This window comes from Nematostella vectensis, chromosome 6 (assembly GCF_932526225.1).
Source record: "Nematostella vectensis chromosome 6, jaNemVect1.1, whole genome shotgun sequence".
Lineage (NCBI taxonomy): Eukaryota > Metazoa > Cnidaria > Anthozoa > Actiniaria > Edwardsiidae > Nematostella > Nematostella vectensis.
Window position 1 is genome coordinate 15644693 of NC_064039.1, and position 21456 is coordinate 15666148.

The 21456-nt window shown below is 44.0% G+C and overlaps 1 protein-coding gene across 7 annotated transcripts in view; it reads left to right on the top strand.

The window, feature by feature from the left end:
* LOC5502009 overlaps positions 1-19765 on the top strand; it is a 44000-nt gene extending 24235 nt beyond the window's left edge. For 4 of the 7 annotated variants that reach the window (XM_048728636.1, XM_048728635.1, XM_048728637.1 and 1 more), the window contains 4 exons: positions 14734-14772; positions 14938-14970; positions 15099-15241; positions 19089-19765. In XM_048728636.1, the coding sequence (XP_048584593.1) occupies positions 14734-14772; positions 14938-14970; positions 15099-15241; positions 19089-19706 (833 nt within the window). In that variant the 3' untranslated portion in view covers positions 19707-19765. The remainder of the gene's footprint in view (positions 1-14733; positions 14773-14937; positions 14971-15098; positions 15242-19088) is intronic. The other 3 variants (XM_048728640.1, XM_048728638.1, XM_048728639.1) reach the window with 3 other exon arrangements.
* Positions 19766-21456: the final 1691 nt, after the last annotated feature.

The window sequence follows — 21456 nt, forward strand, 5'->3', positions numbered from 1 at the left end:
TTTTTACCAATGTTTTGACAGGATAAGCCCCTTCAGACTGTGTCTGATATCACTGGGGTCCTGCATTTAAAATCACGCTTAATAATTATAACTGAAAGCAGGGTTGCGGAAAGATAACAATAATCTTGAGATCAACGCCATTTAAATCAAACAAACTCAAACTAAAGATAATAATTACATGTGCTTTATTCTCCTTATAAAGACCCGTAAAGATAGAAACCTGTGGGTTTTGCCCAAAATAGATGAGCTATATCGGATAACGTTGATTTTTATTTAGATCGTGTAGAAATATATATTTTTGTTATCATTTATAGTGGTATAAACTTGATTATGTGTATTTTTCGTGGTTTTTTATACAAGCCTTGCATGTGGAAATTTGATGCGGTTTTTCGGGGTGTTTGCGTGCTCCGTTTTTTTTTTAGACTTTTAGTATGTTATAAAGGGAGACTTCATTTATACAAAAACGTCGAAAAACTTTGTGTTGCAATTAGTCCGATCTTAAACCTAAGATTGATTGGACTACTTCTTCGTCGCGGACCAAGATGTTGAAGCCGGTCCATCCGCTGATGGTCTGACATAACTTGAATTACTGGAAGTTCGATAAATGTACATGCCACAAAAGAGCAATTGAATTGTTAGCAGCATTAAATGCCAATATTATTATGCAAGATACATTCAGACATATCCCTGTCCATGGTAAAACCAACAGCTTTATGTCCAAAAGAAAAAAAAATAGCGATGAAAACAAAAGAATTGTATTACCTTGCATGGCCGCCGCCATTTTGATTACCCAGAATGCAATGCAAACGCAGGAAGTCTCTTGCACCTAATAAATCCTACTAAAAGCCGAATTATCGCATAGGAAGACTGTATTTGCAGTCAGTTTCTAATTGTTCTTTCTGAATTTCGTTTGCTTTTTTCATAAATACAATTTTATTCATCATTTCGTCGCTTTTTTATTTAAAGCCTCGTGGGGGGACTGGGTAGTTTCATAGAACGGGCTGGGAGGCGCGCCGCGCCCCTCCGAGCCCCCCAGCCCGGTCTCATACAGATGAGGCCCCGCGTAGATTAATAATTGCTAATTATCAATCTACGTCGGGGCCACTTCGCGTAGGTAAATAATTGGCAATTACTAATCTACGTCGGGACCACTTCGCGTAGATAAATAATTAGCAATCATTAATCTACGGCGGGACTGGGGCCACATGTATGCGCGCGCGCATAGAAACGAGTGGGAACCTTACAATTAGACCTCCGTCTGTCCTGTAGTATATGCACATGTGCATAGCATTCGAAGGATGAAGTGCGGAAAAGATTACTGCGGGTGGCTAAAGGTCGGCCATGCAGACACGTGCGGCCAGAGGTGCATGGACACCTACTGCAAGGTGCACCTCCAAAGGCTCCGTAAGGGCAGCCCCCTCCCCGTGCCGTCGAGATCTGCGGCATAGGGACGCAGTCGGAGACGCGGTTGTGTCGCCCCTGCGGAGCGAATCGTGTAGGGCAGAGGATGCGCGGTACCGAGAGGCGCGCTCGGGAATGGTTCGCACTCGTCCTGTCTGACATCGCAGCCCGCGATACGGGCAATTAGAGACTGGGTGGCACAAGGCATACCCAAACACTCGTCCCGCCGGCTGTGATACGAGCAATTAAAGACTGGGTGGCACAAGGCATACTCAAACATGGACGCCTACATAAAGGAGGTTCTCAATAGCATGCCTGACAAAGAGGCGCCTGCCGTACTAGCAGGGCTGGTCTAGAACATCCTGGACGATGTCAAACACAAGCTGCTTAAGCCGCTCGTACCGGCGAAAGCGTGGACAGAGGAAGTCTGGCGCGAGTTCGACCCTTTGCTGGAGCAAAAGGGCCCAGATAGGTTAGACCCCGAGAAGTACTATTCTCTCTTCGTCGGCGGCGCCCATCTTCGGTTCCCAAGCGTGGATGCCACTCTTCGGGGCCAAGACATAAGCGCCGGTGTTTACCAGGAGATACGAGATCTTGGTGGAGCAGGTGTCATTGCTCTAAAGCCGGTTATGCGGGGGCCTGACATTAATGACGACGGCTCGGTGTGGTGGGTCTCGCACGAACGGGAGTCTCTGCGGGCAAACGCAGTGCTGCCGCTGGTGCTCGAGATGGTAGACCCCGACCGGCGTTACGGACTCTTCACGGTCGTTGGTAAGGCCCCCGCAGAGCCATTGGCGCCAATCACAGAGGAGGAAGGGCGCTCGGAGCACAAGATTGGTGGGTCATTAGTCAAAAGAGGGGACCGAATCGCAGTCGGCGCCCTGAAGGCATCGATGCGGGTATTTGGTAGAAAGGACGAGAGTACCTCGTCTACGTGAGATACGAGCTTCGCCCTTTACCTGAGCAAAATGGTGAGCCTGGGCCACTGTTTGAGCGAGAGGGAGGTGACACCTTCGCTAACTGTGTTGTGAGTTATGTTGCCGACTTCTTGAGGAATCGCGGCACCTCGCGCTCCCTCGGTCTAACCAAGACACGAGGCAGGATCCTCGAGCGATTTGACAAGAAGCTGGCCACTACGGGATGCACCAAAGAAGACCTCTTTGAGATGGAAAAGAAGCTCGAGGTAAAGCTAGTAGCCGTGGACGCCCTGGGCAACGTTATGTGGGACTCGGGGAAGTACAAGACTAAGGCGAGGGTCACTATCCCTTGCCACAATAACCACGCCCGGGCGGAGCTTCCGACCGAACCACCTGCGATCACGAGCGTCCACGGCCTAGACTTTGAGGCTGAGGGGGAGCTTCGTTCGTTATGTCAGGAGAAGGCAGCGCTTCGCGCTACCAGTGCCGCCACAAAAACGCTAGAGGCAAAAGTGCGAGAGGTGCTCATTCGCTTTCTAAACAGGGCGATCCCCAGAAGCACGAGGATCTGGCTGTGCGGGCGCGCTGTAGTCACGCACGAAGGCAAACTGTACCGATCGGTACAGGACGGAGCGGCTATCGACAGGGCGTTTACAGACGAGACAGGATATGACCCTCAATTGCTCCCTGATGATCACCCAGCCTACCAAGAGTACACCGAAGCTAAGCACTCGATGGGCGGCGCAATAGGGTATCGCTTCAAGAAGTGGACCCAGAGAGAGAACATCAGGCCAACGCCTCTTAAATACAGGGACGTCTGGCGAGCGGCGCAGGTTGAGTCCAAAGTGTGGAATAGCAAGGAAAACTTAGGGGCGCAGCCTCATGCGCACATCGACATGCGTGCGGCGTACCTAGGATGAGAGGACAGTCTCTCCGGCGGCACCTCGGACGCCATTGATTTGGTACGGAAATACGGCTTCCATACGAACCTGTATGGTATCGCGGATGTTGTGGGACGGCCATTGAGCGAGGTTCTTCAACTAACCGGGGCCATTCAGCTGACCGAGTGGGAGTTCTCTGAGGCCTGCAACCCCTACACTTCCGGGAGGGTAGGGCAGCACTTGGAACAAAACGAGGGCTGGATCACCACGCCATAGCTTAAGGACCTGTTAGACTCGGGTGACCTCGTCATGGCAACGGCGAGGGAGGTGTTGTATAGCGTCGGAAAAAAGGGCTCCATCAAGTTCCCCCACTCCATCGCGTGCCGTCCCGGCGGCGAAGACTCGCAGTATCCTGAGGGTCGAGATCTCGCTGTCCGTTTCGTAGGCAAGTGCGCTCGCCATGGCGACGAGTCCTCGATCGTAGTCCGCGACCGTGAAGAAGCCGCGTATCTGACAAACCTCCTTGCGGGCAACGACCACTTACCTAACTTCGAACATGCCGACGGGGCTCATCTGATCCAATACAAAGACAGTGTCCGACGCTCACAATGGTACCATATCAGGGCCTTCGTCTTGGCGTACACAATCATAGCGTTGCGACGCATGTTGAGGCGGATCCCTCGCGAAGACGTCCTCCGAGTGTGCACAGATGCCATATACGCAAAAGCGGTGCCCAGTGGTGTAAAGCTCGTTAAGCGAAATCCGAGGTATGGAGAGTGGCGCCACAAGAAGCCTGGGTACGAGTGGCGACCCGAAGCGGCTTGAGGTCCAAAGAAGTCGGGGAGCTTGGCCAAGGAGCCAAGCACTGCGCCGAGTCTGCCGTGCGATCTAGTGGCCGCAGCCTCTGCAAAGATGTATCTAGCCGGCCAAGAGGGATCGGGGAAGAGTGGGCGAGTGGGCCGTGAGCATGTTCCGCGGCCGCGACGTTGTGGTGCTCACCCCCGAGAACGACCTCGCCCACGACCATCGCAATAACCCGCGCCTCGCGGTGAAGGCTCAAACCTACCACCACTACCTCTGCATACCAGCGGAGAAGCCGATAGAGGAGTGGAGACCTTCCGAGCTGGGGCACAAACTCGAAGAAGTAAGCAGAAGTAATCATCATTGACGAGTGCTGTAGGTTACAGACTAAAGTGCTACGCGCCATCCTAGGGTATCTCGCCACGCGGCCGTGTCAGGTAGTGTATTGTGGCGACTATGGGCAGGTCCCGCCCTGGGGAGATAAAGAGGGGCCTCACGATATGCTCAAGGAGTGGGCACAAGGGAACATCCGCTGGTTCGAGTCTGACTACCGCTGCCTGTGTGAAGGCTGCGGAAAGCCGTACAGTGCATGCGACTGCGGCTCTGCCGCGCCCTTCTCCAGGCTCCACGACATAAAGGGCCGGATTTGGTGTCGGCCAGATTCCAAACAGCTTGAGGTGTTTCGAGAGGAGTGGGATGGGGTAGCGTTCGACGCGGCGATCGAGCAGGCCCACCCAAGCGATATGTGGGTGTGCTCGACCAACAAGATGGGAGCCCTTGTTCAGCAGCGATTGATAGAGCACCACAGGAAAAACTACTCCCGACTGCCAGCACAACCATCCGCTTTGACCCCAATCCTAGCGTCGCGCATCGTTATCATCACAAGCAAGGGCGGGCAGTGCCCGAGCCAGGCAAAAGGGGTGAGAAGGTCGACGCATACAAAGGCACGGTAGTCGAGGTTCCTCTCGACGCGGTCCTTAACGGGCTTTCCCTCGAGTGGAAATACGCGGGCTGGGGAACCGTCCACCGGGTGCAGGGCAAGACTATCCAGACTCCAAGACGTCTGTTTATCATAGACCACAGCTTAGAGGGCTGGATCACGAATCCTGTATACACCGGCATCTCCCGCGTGCGGCACGCCGACCAGATAGTCCGCGTGATCTCCCCAGATAACACCCCCGGTGCCTTGGTTCCCACAGGACTGCAGGCTACGCCCAGTGAAGAGCTCATTATAGCGCGAATCAAGCGATACGCTATAGACGACAGGCAAAAGGGCCGCACAAAGTACACGGGATCGCACCACGTTCTGACGGTAGACCACGTACTCGGCATGATTGCTGACGCGGAAAAGAAGTGCACAGTCTGTGTTACTCAGCTTCTGCTTCAGGGGTACACCAAGAGCCATCCCCAATGCTTCAGTATCGACCGACTGGACGACAGTCAGGGTCACTACAAGTGGAATGTCAGACTCACGTGCCTTAGCTGCAATAGAAGGCACAAGCGCTGATCACGCTGGCGTGACACTACGCAACACTACGTCGTGCCTCTCCTTCTCAGCTAAGGCAGGGCTCTCATCGTTCGACAGGAACTTTGCGAGGTAGTTGCCACCAACGAATGCAGGCGCGTTTAGGACGGCGCCACCAACCAGAATTGCGATGGAGGCCATGGAGTAGTGTGTGTGTGCTTCGCACACTTCACGTGCTGTGTGTACGTGAACATGAGTCTAATACGTGGCCTACACGTGTAGTACACGTGTAGTACACTACTACATGGGCAGGATCTTTTGGTCCTTAATGTAACCATTGTAGTCATTTTTGCGTAGTTCATGGCGTTCGCGGAGGGGTCTTTGGTGAAGTCTTCGCGCAAGCCCTTGCGCCCAACCCAGCCAATACCGGCGACGAGGCCGGTTATGACTGCGGCGTCGGTGATGGTCTTTGTAATCTTGCTTTGCTGCGTCGTCGACATATATACATACACACGTGTGTGATGCACGGACATGCGCATATGGGAGGGGCTCTTTTTTTTAAATGTCTGCTTACTCCATGGCTAACAGCCGAGATTTGCATAGTCCGGGAGCGCGAAGCGCTGTCGCCGGAACGGCAAGCGGTCGATCCTTGATCTGCTGTGCATAGACACGAAGTGTCGGCGGAGTCACGTCGTCGGTACCTTCGGCGGCTCGTTGTTTAACAGCTGGTGTACGAATGAACGCGGCAGCTAGCTCCGGCCTACGTGTGTATAGGCCGATCAATGACACTAGAAGACCAGCGACCCCGATAACCGAGCTGGCCGACCAAGCAGAGTTGCTTTCCGGGACTAGTCTGTGTACGCCTTCGGCGCGCGCGCGCAAGCCCTCGCGTCCCTGCAACTCGCTAGCGACCGGCGACTCAACGTGTTGCACAGCTTTTTTCTTCTGTTTAGTCGGTTCCACTTTGCCAAGCGCCTTCCAGCTTCGACTCGTCCAGGGTGTTTAGGTCGGGTCGCGGGTGGTTCGGGACTCGTGATCCTCTCCACTAACGCCGAAAGCGTACGTGCAGGTTCATGAGCAGTTTTTTGATGATGCTCATCAGCAGCTTCCGCGAGATGCTGAGCACTAGTACTTCCTTGAGGTTCCTCCATTTGTGATGCAACTACTTGGTTGCTGATGAAGTGGCAAGCTTTCAAATGAACGTCTACTCTAAAGTCGTCATGACAGACTCGCCAGTGTGCGTTTGCGGGCAAACCACTGGTGAGTCCGCGACTGCTACCTCGTGTTGACATCGCGTGTCAGCGCTTGCCGTTCAGGCGGTGTTCCAATGACGTGCTACGTGTAACGTCCCGACGGCTAAAGCCATCAAACGACCGCAGCGTAGAGACAGGCTTCCGCACAATGTGCGGAGCTCGTTGTTGATGATGTAGTCGGACAAGAGGTCATTGTGGAGACCGACCACACTGTCTATCGGCAGCGCCATGCCTACTAGCTTGGTTGTAAGCTTCAGAAAGCTGTCTGCCAGGTCGTCTGTAGTCCGGCTGGCTAAAGCGGTCTCGTATCGCTTCTCGTACTTTCTCACCTCCTCGGCGCTCATGCGTTTGACGTCGTCGTGAGTCAGGGCCTTGCCTACCATTTCTCTCGACTTCCCCGAGGCTACGAGAATCGCGAGTTTCTCCCTCGCGTCTGCTATCTCAGTTTGCTCACCTCCGGTAGCCGTCCCGGCTGGCTGCGTCGAGCAACCCAGCGACTCGACGGCCGGGAGGTCGGCGGCGCACCCCTCAAGAAGACTCTCAAAGTGTGTATATATATATATATATACACCAAAAACTGGAAATCGACTCTGCCACATTTTCGTCTTTAATAAGACTTCTTCAGGGCAGACTTTACGTCTTTCGTATATATATATATATACGTATATCTTTGTTTGTAGGGAAAAACACTCGAACTACCGTTTCATCTCTACAAGCCTGTTTCGTGGTTGCCCACTCATCAGGAGATTTGCCTATATTTGTCTTTGATTTGCCTAGATTTGCCTTTCGTATATATATATATATATATATATATATATATATATATATATATATATATATATATATATATATATATATATATATATATATATATATATATATTGCAAGGTTCCCACACCACCGCGCGGAGCATTTGGAGGTGCACCTTTCAGTAGGTGTCCATGCACCTCTGGCCGCACGTGTCTGCATGACCGACCTTTAGCCACCCGCAGTAATCTTTTCCGCACTTCATCCTTCGAATGCTATGCACATGTGCATATACTACAATTACAAGGTTCCCACTCGTTTCTATGCGCGCGCGCATACATGTGGCCCCAGTCCCGCCGTAGATTAATGATTGCTAATTATTTATTTACGCGAAGTGGTCCCGACTTAGATTAGTAATTGCCAATTATTAATCTACGCGGGGCCTCCTCTGCATGAGAGGGGGCTGAGGGGATCGGCGGGGCCCTGAGCGCCTCCCAGCCCGTTCTATGAAACTACCCAGTCCCCCCTCGTTTTCATGCAGAATCGCATTTTTTTTATATTTCAATCATAAAAATAACTAATTTAGCTACATTTTTGAAATGGCTATCATAATTTTTTTAATCCTCTCAGTGTGTTCTTCGAACTGGACATAGTGATTGTTAGTCCCCCGAAATGATACTAAAATTTTGCCTGGCCCATGGACTATGAGAGAGCAAATCTTCTGTATTATACATTGAAATAGCGAATGATCGCTAAGGGCTATTTTTAGAAACATCTTGGCGGCTAATCAAAAGTCTCGTTTGGAAATCGCATTAGCATAACAATTCACGTTAAAAGAATCTAAGGTGGCCGCCATTATGGGATTTTCTCAATCAAGCTGGAATCCATATAAAATCAAGTTATATCTCACTAAAAGAGATGTATGGATTAATTAGGTAGTAGTTTATCGGATAACTTTCAGCGAAGGGATGGAACTCAGGAGAATGGAAAAAAAACGAAGCCTAAATAGGATATAAGCTTATGGTTAAAAAATGTATTCAACACATCCCAGAAAGTATCTATTAGCTGTGAGAGAGAAACTAATGATTAATTAAAAATTGTTTTCAAAGGATGCCAAGTGTAGTTTCTGTGTCCAAGGGCTTGTCACAACCTTGACTAGGAACGGAGGATACGAAACATGATATAACTTTTAAATCCCTTATCCTGTCCATCCAAAACTCCTCTCAACCATGATCTTTTACATGTTTTTACATGGTTTATTCTCTTATTTTAACTAAAGCAATAGAACATAAACATATTGTCCTAACTGAACATGCAATTCTATATATACCTGCCAATTTATTTTCAATTTTCTCATAACGATCTGGGTTACAATATGAATATTTAACATATATAAAGCGATTTGTTCCAACGAATTCCTTTTGGAGAATAGTCCAGTTTCGAGTTCCACTGTGCCTGCTGGTCATAGGCACAGAGGACGCATAAATACAGTGCAAGCCTCGGTTTCAATTGAATCGATTGCAAATACCAGCGGGATCATGAAGTATTTACAAGTTTTTGCATTGTTTTATCCCAAGTTCCAGAGGATTCTCGCTGGTATGCGCATGAAATTTGCCTCAAGTCGAGGCTTACACTGTATTCATGCGTCCTTAGTCTGTAAGTCCAGCGGTCATAGTAGAACTAGAAATTGGGCTATTGCGGGGGTGAGGAGTTCTGTAAAAATGAACAATTATGGTTGATTTTTAAAGGTAGGCAGTTTTAAGATTCCGATTTAGAAGCAGTAAAAACTTCTACTTCCCCCTGCTACGGAAGCAATTTTCGCAAAGCAAAAATTTGCTTATATAAGCGGCCTTTTGAATGGCTCATATTAAGTAACGCAAGACAATCGATCTAAAAATAGCTATTAGCGATCATTCGCTATTTCACTGTATAATACACAAGATTTACTCTCCTACTCGTGCTCTCCTGGTGTGGTCGAATCAATTATGACGTTACAATGACGTCATAAATACGATTTCTACCTGTTCTTTCAAATATTGACGAAATCATCAGATACCGGGTTGAAATCGTTTTGTATCATTCAATACGTCAGAATCAACCTTTACCTTTACATTGCAAAAAGGCCATTAAAACGTTTAATATATAGATTTAGGCACTGCCTAAAAGCGGAGCCAGCATTTAACACCTTTTTGTGTTGACTGACAGGGGTAGTTTTAGAGGGGATCTTGGTGTCTCTAGAATGTTTTTTAATGAGATTAAAAATATGTCAAATTTTACTGCCATGTAATTATGAATTGTATTGGCCCCTCCAAATGGGTCCAGCATGCTCTCATTCAATAATATTAAATATGCAGTATGAAAGTTAACAAAATACTAAAATTTGGTGTGAAAAAGGCTGTCAAAGTTCAAGGTGTCACATTGATGAGAATGTTTTTTCAAGAGTCTAATGATCAATTCTTATTTCCCTTTATAGAAGTTCCACTGTGTATATTTTTATCAAAACACCATTTTAACAAGCTTTGACCTTGCAAAGAATATATAAAGGATGTAACAGCATTCCAAAGATTTAGATGCCATACTTTTGCCAAGGGGGGATTTGGCCCAAAAATTTTAGTCATTATTTTACCTTCGCAACGATTTTGGGGTGAAAAGATACACTGAAAACAATGAAAAAGAAAGAGGTTTAAACCCCCTACCCCCCCCCCCCCCCCATAGACCCACTACTGTAGTTTTCATGTACCACAACTGATTATTCAGAAAAATGTGTTGAAACTAAACTCCACAAATATACCTCCTGTCATGCATTACATATTGGTGCACCCACCCTGTAGGATGGTGGCCTGCTTTTTTCTTATAGAAACCATCTATCCACATACGCTAATTCTACTCCAAAATTAAATGCAAGGAGGAGAACAAATTGATTGAAAATGTCTAATTTCAAATCTATTACCTATTTTAATTTATTTAGGGTGCAGAGAGGAAACAGCAAATAATATCAATAGTGAAGAGAGAGTTAGAGAGAGAGAGAGAGAGAGAGAGAGAGAGAGAGAGGGAGAGAGAGAGAGAGAGAGAGAGAGAGAGAGAGAGAGAGAGAGAGAGAGAGAGAGAGAGAGAGAGAAAAGGAAGAAATTGGACTATAGCTCTGATAAAAAAATCATCAGTAATGCAACAACTTGGTTGAGCACTCTCCTAACATTTCCCCTTTCCTCATTATCTTTAGATTGATAGAAAAAATCTATCATCGAGTGCAAGTATTTGCTTTAAAAAAGCCTATTTCACATTTACTGCTGTATCAAATAAGAAATCCCCTACTTTATTATCTTTAAGACATTTGCCTATTCTCATGCCTCCCAGTCTTCAGCATCAATCATGGCCCTCGGGGAGTCTGGTTGGTTTTAGCTAAATAAAAGTGAAAATAATTATAAGTATTGTTTTCTTTCAAAACAACATTTTCATCATGCCAGTTATAACCTTTTAACTTCTCACAACTATTTGAATAATAAATAAATAAACACAATAGATAGTATTCAAGATGCAGACAATATAAGCTAAGCAAAAAAATAATTTGTGACGACTCACGCGAAAACGTACCTTAGGGTTTTCCGCGAGTTTGGCCAAACTCGCGCCCGTTTCGCGGAAAGCTCGCGGCCTTCTCGCGGAATGCTCGCGCCTTAATAACGGAGAGGTCGCGCCCATCTCGCGGAACGCTCGCGCCTAAATAACGGAAAGCTCGCGCCTTTCTCGCGGAACGCTCGCGCCTTGACAACGGGAAGCCTCGCGACTTGCTAAACACAACTCGCGGGTCGTATCTTATAAACGACAAGGAATAGCGACCAGCAAGTTGATCCTTAGTCAACTCCAATTTTTCGAAAGGACGATTTTTTTTACCCAGCACGGAGCGACGATTTTGTCTAGAATTTGTGTCGTTACGGCTTTTTTAGAAGAGTACCCAAGCACCTTTACAAACTTTCACAGATCGTACTTTCTATCGAATCGCAAATACATACGAAATAGTTAGTCTGGCAATTTAAAGACAATTTTGTGTAAGTTACTAGAGATAAGTAGTGTATTCATTGAATAAGGACGACAGTTTTTGACATGAACTCTTGAAAGTCTTTTTTGTGACTGCTTTTTTTTAAACAAAGGGTTACCGAAGCCCGATATCAAACTATCACTGATCGTTCTAGCGCTACTGAAAACGAAAATAAATATATGTCATTACGTAGTGTTGTAATTTGGCGGAACAATTTGGTGTAAGTAACGTAGGAATTCGTAATGTGTTGGGTAATAAAGGCGAAATGCGTTTCGGAACTCGTATCGGCTTCGAGCTTCACCTATCACGAAGATCTCCATTCCAAATGAGATCTTTGTTATATATTATTATTCCAAAAAAAGATTCCCCGATATGTGAGCTTACTTTTGCAATAAACATTGTCGCAATTGCTACATTGCTCCATTAGATGGAGCCGAACGCAAACCAAGGAAGCGTCGTTGTTCGGGTGTCTTTGTTGAACAACGACGACATGTTAATATGTAGTGGCGGCGACGACTAAATCACGCCGGTTTACGTTTGCTCAAAAACTCGCGTATTAAACAGACCCCCCCAAAAAAGATTCCCCGATATGTGAGCTTTCTTTTGCAATAAAGATTGTCGCAATCGCTACATTGCTCAATTAGATAGAGCCGAACGCAAACCAAAGAAGCGTCGTTGTTCGAGTGTCTTTGTGGAAAAACAACGACATGTTAACATGTCGCGTCGGCGGCGAATAAATCACGCCGGTTTATGTTCGCTCAAAAACTCGCGTTTTAAACAGACCCCCCAAAAAAGATTCCCGATATGTGAGCTTTCTTTTGAAATAAAGATTGACGCAATCGCTACATTGCTCCATTAGATAGAGCCGAACGCAAACCAAAGAAGCGTCGCTGTCCGTCGCTGTCTGTCTTTGTTGAAAAACAACGATATGTTTACATGTTGGCGGCGAATAAATCACGCCGGTTTACCTTCGCTCAAAACATCGCGTATCAAATAGATACCACAAAAAAGATTGTCGCAATCGCTACATTGCTCCAGCCGAACGCACCTTAAGAAGCATCGTTGTTCGAGTGTATATGTAGAAAAATAACTTTACTACGACTAGATTTAATAAAATTGTATTTATGATTCTATATATTTAAACCAGTATGTTTAAACGTTGTTTTCTTAACCAAGTATATGGCTTCTAGCTAACCAAGGCTTCGAGCGAAACATCTTCCGACTGATGTCAAACTGTCGGAGTCGATATCAAGCTATCCCTCAAGAGGCGATTGGTAATAGCGCTGTTGTCTTGATGTAGCATCGTAGCGACTTTGCCGTTCGATTCCCTTGCTAGCACTCGAGATCTCAACGAAACCAAACTCAAATAGTTGCTTACTTGTTTACTTCTATCCTCAGAGAGGCTTTTTCTAAGGTATAGACCACAGTAGATGTCTATCGCGTTTAACCGACTTTAGAAATCGAAAGATTCAAGATTCAGCCCTTTTGCCGATTGTTACGTTATGTGCTCGCGAACGAAAGGCTCGCGCCCGTTTTGCAAAAGCTCGCGCCTGACTCGCGGAACTCTCGCGCCTATCTCGCGGAACGCTCGCGCCTATCTCGCGGAAAGCTCGCGCCCATCTCGCGGAATGCTCGCGCTTATCTCGCGGAATGCTCGCGCTTATTTCGCGGAATGCTCGCGCCCGTTTCGCGGAACGCTCGCGCCCGTTTCGCGGGTTAATTCGCGGAATTGAGAAGCTCTAAGGTACGTTTTCGCGTGAGTCGTCACATATAGGTAATAGGGGTTGCATTTTGTGTTTTTATTTTCGAAGAGAAAATTCTTTTGTAACTGTAAAGTTAATATATAGTAAGTATATATAGTATATATAAGTTATTTGTAGTTATGATAATGTTAAAAAAGTTGCTGCATCTTCGAGAAGCCTAAATACACAGAATATAAAGACAGGAAAGGTTTTCTTTAGCAACAAACGACAGGATGATACTTGTCAGCCTTTATTAGAACGAAGAATATCAAAGGATGTTGTTGTGCTCAAATTGTTTGATTTAGACCACGAATTCTCAAAGCAAACTCTATAAACAAATGTATAAATCGAACAAGCTAAGTGACAGTAACTAGACTACTACGTATTTCTGTCATTAAATTCTTACTTACCGTGAGGAATATATGCCTGAATTTATAGAACGCGTAAGTATTTACGAATTTAACATTTTCATGGCGATTGCCAGTGGAATGAAAACCACTCAAGTGCACTCCAAAATAATAAGCCAATCGGAATTCGAGTAGATGGTATTTAAGCCAATCAAAACAGTGATAGATGACTTTGATATGACATCTTGAAGTCAAACTGGTGCGGTGTTTTAGCTTGAGCGATTGGTTTTAGAAAAAAAAAAACGAATAAACGAGCATTATAAAAGCAAATAAAAGAAAAATGATAATAATAATAATAATGGTGATGGTGATGGTGATAATAATAACAATAAATAAAAAAATATGGAATATTTACAAAAAAAACAAGTATTTTGATGCATCTATTACTGCTCATAGTAATGATAAATGTATAATATTAGCTTTAAAAATGTTAACAACAGCCTTGAAAGAGCACAATTTACCCAGCCCTCCCCCAATATCTGAAGTAAAAAGTGTTGTGAAACTTTTCACCTATACAAAACAGGCATTTAAATCTGAGAAACAGGACCAAAATATGAAAAATTCAATACTTTTTGTTTTGTTTTGGGGAACTTATGTGTGAATAAACGGTTGCAATGGTAACTTGGAGTGTCTTCTCGACATGTCAATAGCATAAAAAATTCCGCAGATAGATTTTAGGAAAAGTCACCAAGTTTTAGCCACTTAACTGCAATTGTTCAGAAGTTATAGCACCCCCCCCCCCCCCTTTTCGCGCGAAATCCCCATCCTCGGAAAAACAGGGCGTCGAGGTCACAGGCGCGAGAACGAAACGCCTGCGGAGGGGGAGGAGGTAGGAGCCGAGAGAGAAGAGAAAAGAGGGAGAAGGCAATTCAACAAGGCGTCGTAAGCATGTTGATGATATACTGAATGAAAGCTAGATAATGGTAGATTTTGGCAATTCTGCACCCTTATCTTCGTTAGTTAGATTCACAATCTGACAGCAAACGGAGACATTGGACGCCATGTAGAACTGTTGTAAACAATTAACTGAAAAGCAAAATAAGAACAAATCTGAAAATACATCAATATTTTTCTATATTGTTTCAGAAGGTTCCAAGTTGAATAATGGTTCCAAGTTAGATAATGGTAAGTCTTAACAATTCTGCACCCGGAATATCCTTGTTTGTCAGACTCACAATCTGACAGTAAACGAAGACGTTCATCGCCATGTAAAACTGTTGTAAACAATATACTCACATGCAAAATAAAAACATATCTGAAAATACATAAAAAAAATCTATATTGTTCCAGGTTCCAAGTTGAATAATGGTTCCAAAGATGATGGTATGTCTCTGCATAATACTGCACCCGGAATTTCTTCAATTTTTCAGATTCGAACTGTTGTAAACAATAAACTGAAAAACGATATAAAGTAATCTGAAAATACATAAAAACCTTTCTATATGTTTCAGAAGATTCCAAGTTAGATGATGGATTGAGAGTGCACATTGTAACACAGTACACTTTACACAACAATTCAAAGAAGCTGGAAATTATTGAAAAGAGACAGAAAGAAATGCTGGAGGCCTTACAGATCAACCTAGATCATCCACATGTAAGCTTTACAGATAAACCTAGATTATCCACATGTAAGCTTTACAGATCAACCCAGATCATCCACATGTGAGCTTTACAGATAAACCTAGATCATCCACATGTGAGCTTTACAGATAAACCTAGATCATCCACATGTAAGCTTTACAGATAAACCTAGATCATCCACATGTGAGCTTTACAGATAAACCTAGATCATCCACATGTAAGCTTTACAGATTAACCTAGATCACCCACATGTGAGCTTTACAGATAAACCTAGATCATCCACATGTGAGCTTTACAGATAAACCTAGATCATCCACATGTAAGCTTTACAGATCAACCTAGATCATCCACATGTGAGCTTTACAGATAAACCCAGATCATCCACATGTGAGCTTTACAGATAAACCCAGATCATCCACATGTGATCTTTACAGATAAACCTAGATCATCCAAATGTAAGCTTTACAGATCAACCTAGATCATCCATATGCAAGCCTACAGATAAACCTAGATCATCCACATGTAAGCTTTACAGATCAACCTAGATCATCCACATGTGAGCCTTACAGATAAACCCAGATCATCCACATGTGAGCTTTACAGATAAACCCAGATCATCCACATGTGATCTTTACAGATAAACCTAGATCATCCAAATGTAAGCTTTACAGATCAACCTAGATCATCCATATGCAAGCCTACAGATAAACCTAGATCATCCACATGTAAGCTTTACAGATCAACCTAGATCATCCACATGTGAGCTTTACAGATAAACCCAGATCATCCACATGTGAGCTTTGCAGATAAACCCAGATCATACACATGTGATCGTTACAGATAAACCTAGATCATCCAAATGTAAGCTTTACAGATCAACCTAGATCATCCATATGCAAGCCTACAGATCAACCTAGATCACGCACATGTAAGCTTTACAGATCAACCTAGATCATCCATATGCAAGCCTACAGAGCAATCTAGATCAGGCACATGTAAGCTTTACAGATCAACCTAGATCTTCCACGTTGTAAGGGTTCAGATCAACCTAGATCATCCACATGTAAGCTTTACAGATCAACCTAGATCATCCACATGTGAGCCTTACAGATAAACCTAGATCATCCAAATGTAAGCTTTACAGATTAACCTAGATCACCCACATGTGAGCTTTACAGATAAACCTAGATCATCCACATGTGAGCTTTACAGATAAACCTAGATCATCCACATGTAAGCTTTACAGATCAACCTAGATCATCCACATGTGAGCTTTACAGATAAACCCAGATCATCCACATGTGAGCTTTACAGATAAACCCAGATCATCCACATGTGATCTTTACAGATAAACCTAGATCATCCAAATGTAAGCTTTACAGATCAACCTAGATCATCCATATGCAAGCCTACAGATAAACCTAGATCATCCACATGTAAGCTTTACAGATCAACCTAGATCATCCACATGTGAGCCTTACAGATAAACCCAGATCATCCACATGTGAGCTTTACAGATAAACCCAGATCATCCACATGTGATCTTTACAGATAAACCTAGATCATCCAAATGTAAGCTTTACAGATCAACCTAGATCATCCATATGCAAGCCTACAGATAAACCTAGATCATCCACATGTAAGCTTTACAGATCAACCTAGATCATCCACATGTGAGCTTTACAGATAAACCCAGATCATCCACATGTGAGCTTTACAGATAAACCCAGATCATCCACATGTGATCGTTACAGATAAACCTAGATCATCCAAATGTAAGCTTTACAGATCAACCTAGATCATCCATATGCAAGCCTACAGATCAACCTAGATCACGCACATGTAAGCTTTACAGATCAACCTAGATCATCCATATGCAAGCCTACAGAGCAATCTAGATCAGGCACATGTAAGCTTTACAGATCAACCTAGATCTTCCACGTTGTAAGGGTTCAGATCAACCTAGATCATCCACATGTAAGCTTTACAGATCAACCTAGATCATCCACATGTGAGCCTTACAGATAAACCTAGATCATCCAAATGTAAGCTTTACAGATTAACCTAGATCACCCACATGTGAGCTTTACAGATAAACCTAGATCATCCACATGTGAGCTTTACAGATAAACCTAGATCATCCACATGTAAGCTTTACAGATCAACCTAGATCATCCACATGTGAGCTTTACAGATAAACCCAGATCATCCACATGTGAGCTTTACAGATAAACCCAGATCATCCACATGTGATCTTTACAGATAAACCTAGATCATCCAAATGTAAGCTTTACAGATCAACCTAGATCATCCATATGCAAGCCTACAGATAAACCTAGATCATCCACATGTAAGCTTTACAGATCAACCTAGATCATCCACATGTGAGCCTTACAGATAAACCCAGATCATCCACATGTGAGCTTTACAGATAAACCCAGATCATCCACATGTGATCTTTACAGATAAACCTAGATCATCCAAATGTAAGCTTTACAGATCAACCTAGATCATCCATATGCAAGCCTACAGATAAGCCTAGATCATCCACATGTAAGCTTTACAGATCAACCTAGATCATCCACATGTGAGCTTTACAGATAAACCCAGATCATCCACATGTGAGCTTTACAGATAAACCCAGATCATCCACATGTGATCGTTACAGATAAACCTAGATCATCCAAATGTAAGCTTTACAGATCAACCTAGATCATCCATATGCAAGCCTACAGATCAACCTAGATCACGCACATGTAAGCTTTACAGATCAACCTAGATCATCCATATGCAAGCCTACAGAGCAATCTAGATCAGGCACATGTAAGCTTTACAGATCAACCTAGATCTTCCACGTTGTAAGGGTTCAGATCAACCTAGATCATCCACATGTAAGCTTTACAGATCAACCTAGATCATCCACATGTGAGCCTTACAGATAAACCCAGATCATCCACATGTGAGCTTTACAGATAAACCCAGATCATCCACATGTGATCTTTACAGATAAACCTAGATCATCCAAATGTAAGCTTTACAGATCAACCTAGATCATCCATATGCAAGCCTACAGATAAACCTAGATCATCCACATGTAAGCTTTACAGATCAACCTAGATCATCCACATGTGAGCTTTACAGATAAACCCAGATCATCCACATGTGAGCTTTACAGATAAACCCAGATCATCCACATGTGATCGTTACAGATATACCTAGATCATCCAAATGTAAGCTTTACAGATCAACCTAGATCATCCATATGCAAGCCTACAGATCAACCTAGATCACGCACATGTAAGCTTTACAGATCAACCTAGATCATCCATATGCAAGCCTACAGAGCAATCTAGATCAGGCACATGTAAGCTTTACAGATCAACCTAGATCTTCCACGTTGTAAGGGTTCAGATCAACCTAGATCATCCATATGTAAGCTGAAAGATCAACCTAGATTATCCATATGCAAGCCAACAGATCAACCTTGATCTTCCATATGTAAGCCGACAGATCAACCTAGATCATCCATTTGTTAGACGACAGATCAACCGAGACCCACACGTAAGCTTTTTAAAAGAAACTAGCCTCTCGTAATGGATACTGGGAGTGGGAGCTTAGTTTTAAACTCGCACTTCCTCAACAACATTTTACCAATGCAATTATATCCCCTTCCTTAACGTCAAACAACTCCTCGACAAAGATTTTTTGTAAACCCTGTAAAGCTAGCCACCTTCTTAGGTTAAAGCTACCACCGTACCATCTAGAACTAATTAATTCGAGTAGATAATTCGTTAATACTTCGTTATTTACCTATTATTAACAATGAAATTTGCATAAAACATATTTCTTTCTATTTCTAGGTCGCAAAGGTTCATGTGTTATGCAAAGACAACAGTGAGATGCAATACGTTGTGCACTCTAAGCTTAACAATAGCGACAAACTGCTCTTTCAACACATTGGTCACGATCTTTGCTTCTCCGACGTCTTTCGGTATATCGGTGAAAATCTTCTGGGAGAAACAGCGATGCAACTAAATATAGACTGTTTCTTAGAGCAGGGTTGGCACCAATTGAACAACACACTTCTACAAGACAAGACGATGTATGCCCTAACAAGACACGAGACGGACTACAGCATCAAGCACTGCAACGGCATAGAATTCTGCCCTAACGATAGAACCGCCACCCAAGGAAGCCATGATGCATTTATTGTTAATCTTATCTCCCCTCTTCCGGAGGCAATGCTTAAACAAATGGAAATACTGAAGCTGCCCTATGGCGGAATCGAGCAAGCACTAATTTCTCTGTTTCGCAAATATGGGTTTAAGGTGAAGAATCCTTGCCGTATTTTGCGCATTTTTCACCATCACTGCAGCCAATATAGAGACATGGAGCAGAAGTACATAAAAGGGCAGAGAATTGACCATTTCCTTGGCATTGGTGGGAGTAGTGGGTTAGTTTACAATACAGGTCTTTGATGTTTAAAGAAAACAAAGTGAGTGTAAGTCGAATAAACTAAAGTCACGCGGGAAATTAACGCAAGGTGATAGGTTTCGCTGTTTTTACAACTTTATCATTTTAGACAATTTACCGCCAACTTGCGCCGGGAGTTAATGATGCGTTTTGGTTTAGTTATGAGTCAACGGAAATTGGCCCCTCCCAAACTGTAGGCGTGTCCAAATTGTTTTAAAGTGGTAGTCGTTAATCGTAAATCGATTCGAACCCCCTGCAACCCCCCCCCCCTGGGTCTGTAAAGTAAAGTTCGTGAAAGGCGCAACACCCTTTTTGTAACATTCAATGATAAGCGATAATTTCTAGTCTTCTCTGGTGTCTTTTTAGGTGGTCTGTCAACCCCGCTAATTTCATAGGATTAGCTTTCTCCAATCGCATTACTCACCAAGTTATGTCCCTATCCCGAAATACAACATCGAGAATAAAATGGTTTTAATCCATTACTCACCAAGTTAAGTCCCTATCCCGAAATACAACATCGAGAATAAAATGGTTTTAATCCATTACTCACCAAGTTATGTCCCTATCCCGAAATACAACATCGAGAATAAAATGGTTTTAATCCATTACTCACCAAGTTAAGTCCCTATCCCGAAATACAACATCGAGAATAAAGTGGTTTTACTCCGTTCTCTATCCCGTGCCAAAAAACTCTCATGCTCAATGGAAACCCTCTAATTATTCATGTTCCGAACCTTTGCACGTGCAGGGAAATTTTGCAAGAAATTAACAGGGCGCTCTGTTGTTTTGCAGCAAACTTATTTCTAAAGTGCGTTACCAGTTTGCTACATAACAATATAGAAAAATGTCTTTATGCACGTGCAAATGTCCCCCAGGAGACATGGGCAGTTTAGACTTGCCACTATGATCCCAATCATGCCTTAGTGTAAGTTATGTCTCTCCGTAAATTTAAAGAAACAAACATCGGTTATTAATGGAGATATATTGGAACGTCAATAACATACTGGTCTGTTCATTACATGTTAAGGTAATTCCCTTGGAATAGTTCTACAACCCAGAATTTTTTTAAAACTTGGCATAAACAATATTGAAGTTAAGGGCTTTCAAAAAATGTAATAAAAAAATGGGGGTACCGACCTCGTTTTCACAACAGAGGGGCGTAGAGTTGACACGTTTTAACTGATCGCGCGAGGAAATATCTCAACTTTTAGTTTTCAAAAAGAGTGCCTATAGTCTTTAGAAAATTAAGTTCTGTTTGTCGAGCTACCAAACTCCGATCTCCCAAACAATAACCCGTAGTAGCTAACGTTCAAAACAAGTGGAAAGGGTCGTCGACCGGCTCTCGTAGAATGCGTCTTGACGGGCTAATATTTAACGAAATATTGCGGCGATCCGACACTGAACGCAGTGCGTGAAAAACAAAAAGGCATAGAACACGGGTGGGTGGGCGGGAAAACAGCGTGCTGGCCTTAGCCACGTCTCGCCCAGCATATCCAGTATCAACCACCATTTAACCTATTACCTCCCTGCAGTTGAGCAATTCGATAATTTATTCATATTCACTAATCTTATATACTCTGCTCTAATGTATTCAGCGTGAATAGAAAGCTATTCTACACTGCATCCATTGTCGCATCGTATTAAGATTGGGGACAAATTTGGCTCCCGGAAACCGTGCACTATGTGCACTCTGACTTGACACTGACTTAACACATGTCGATGGGTTCCCTACTTCCCAAACCTTAATATCTTTAA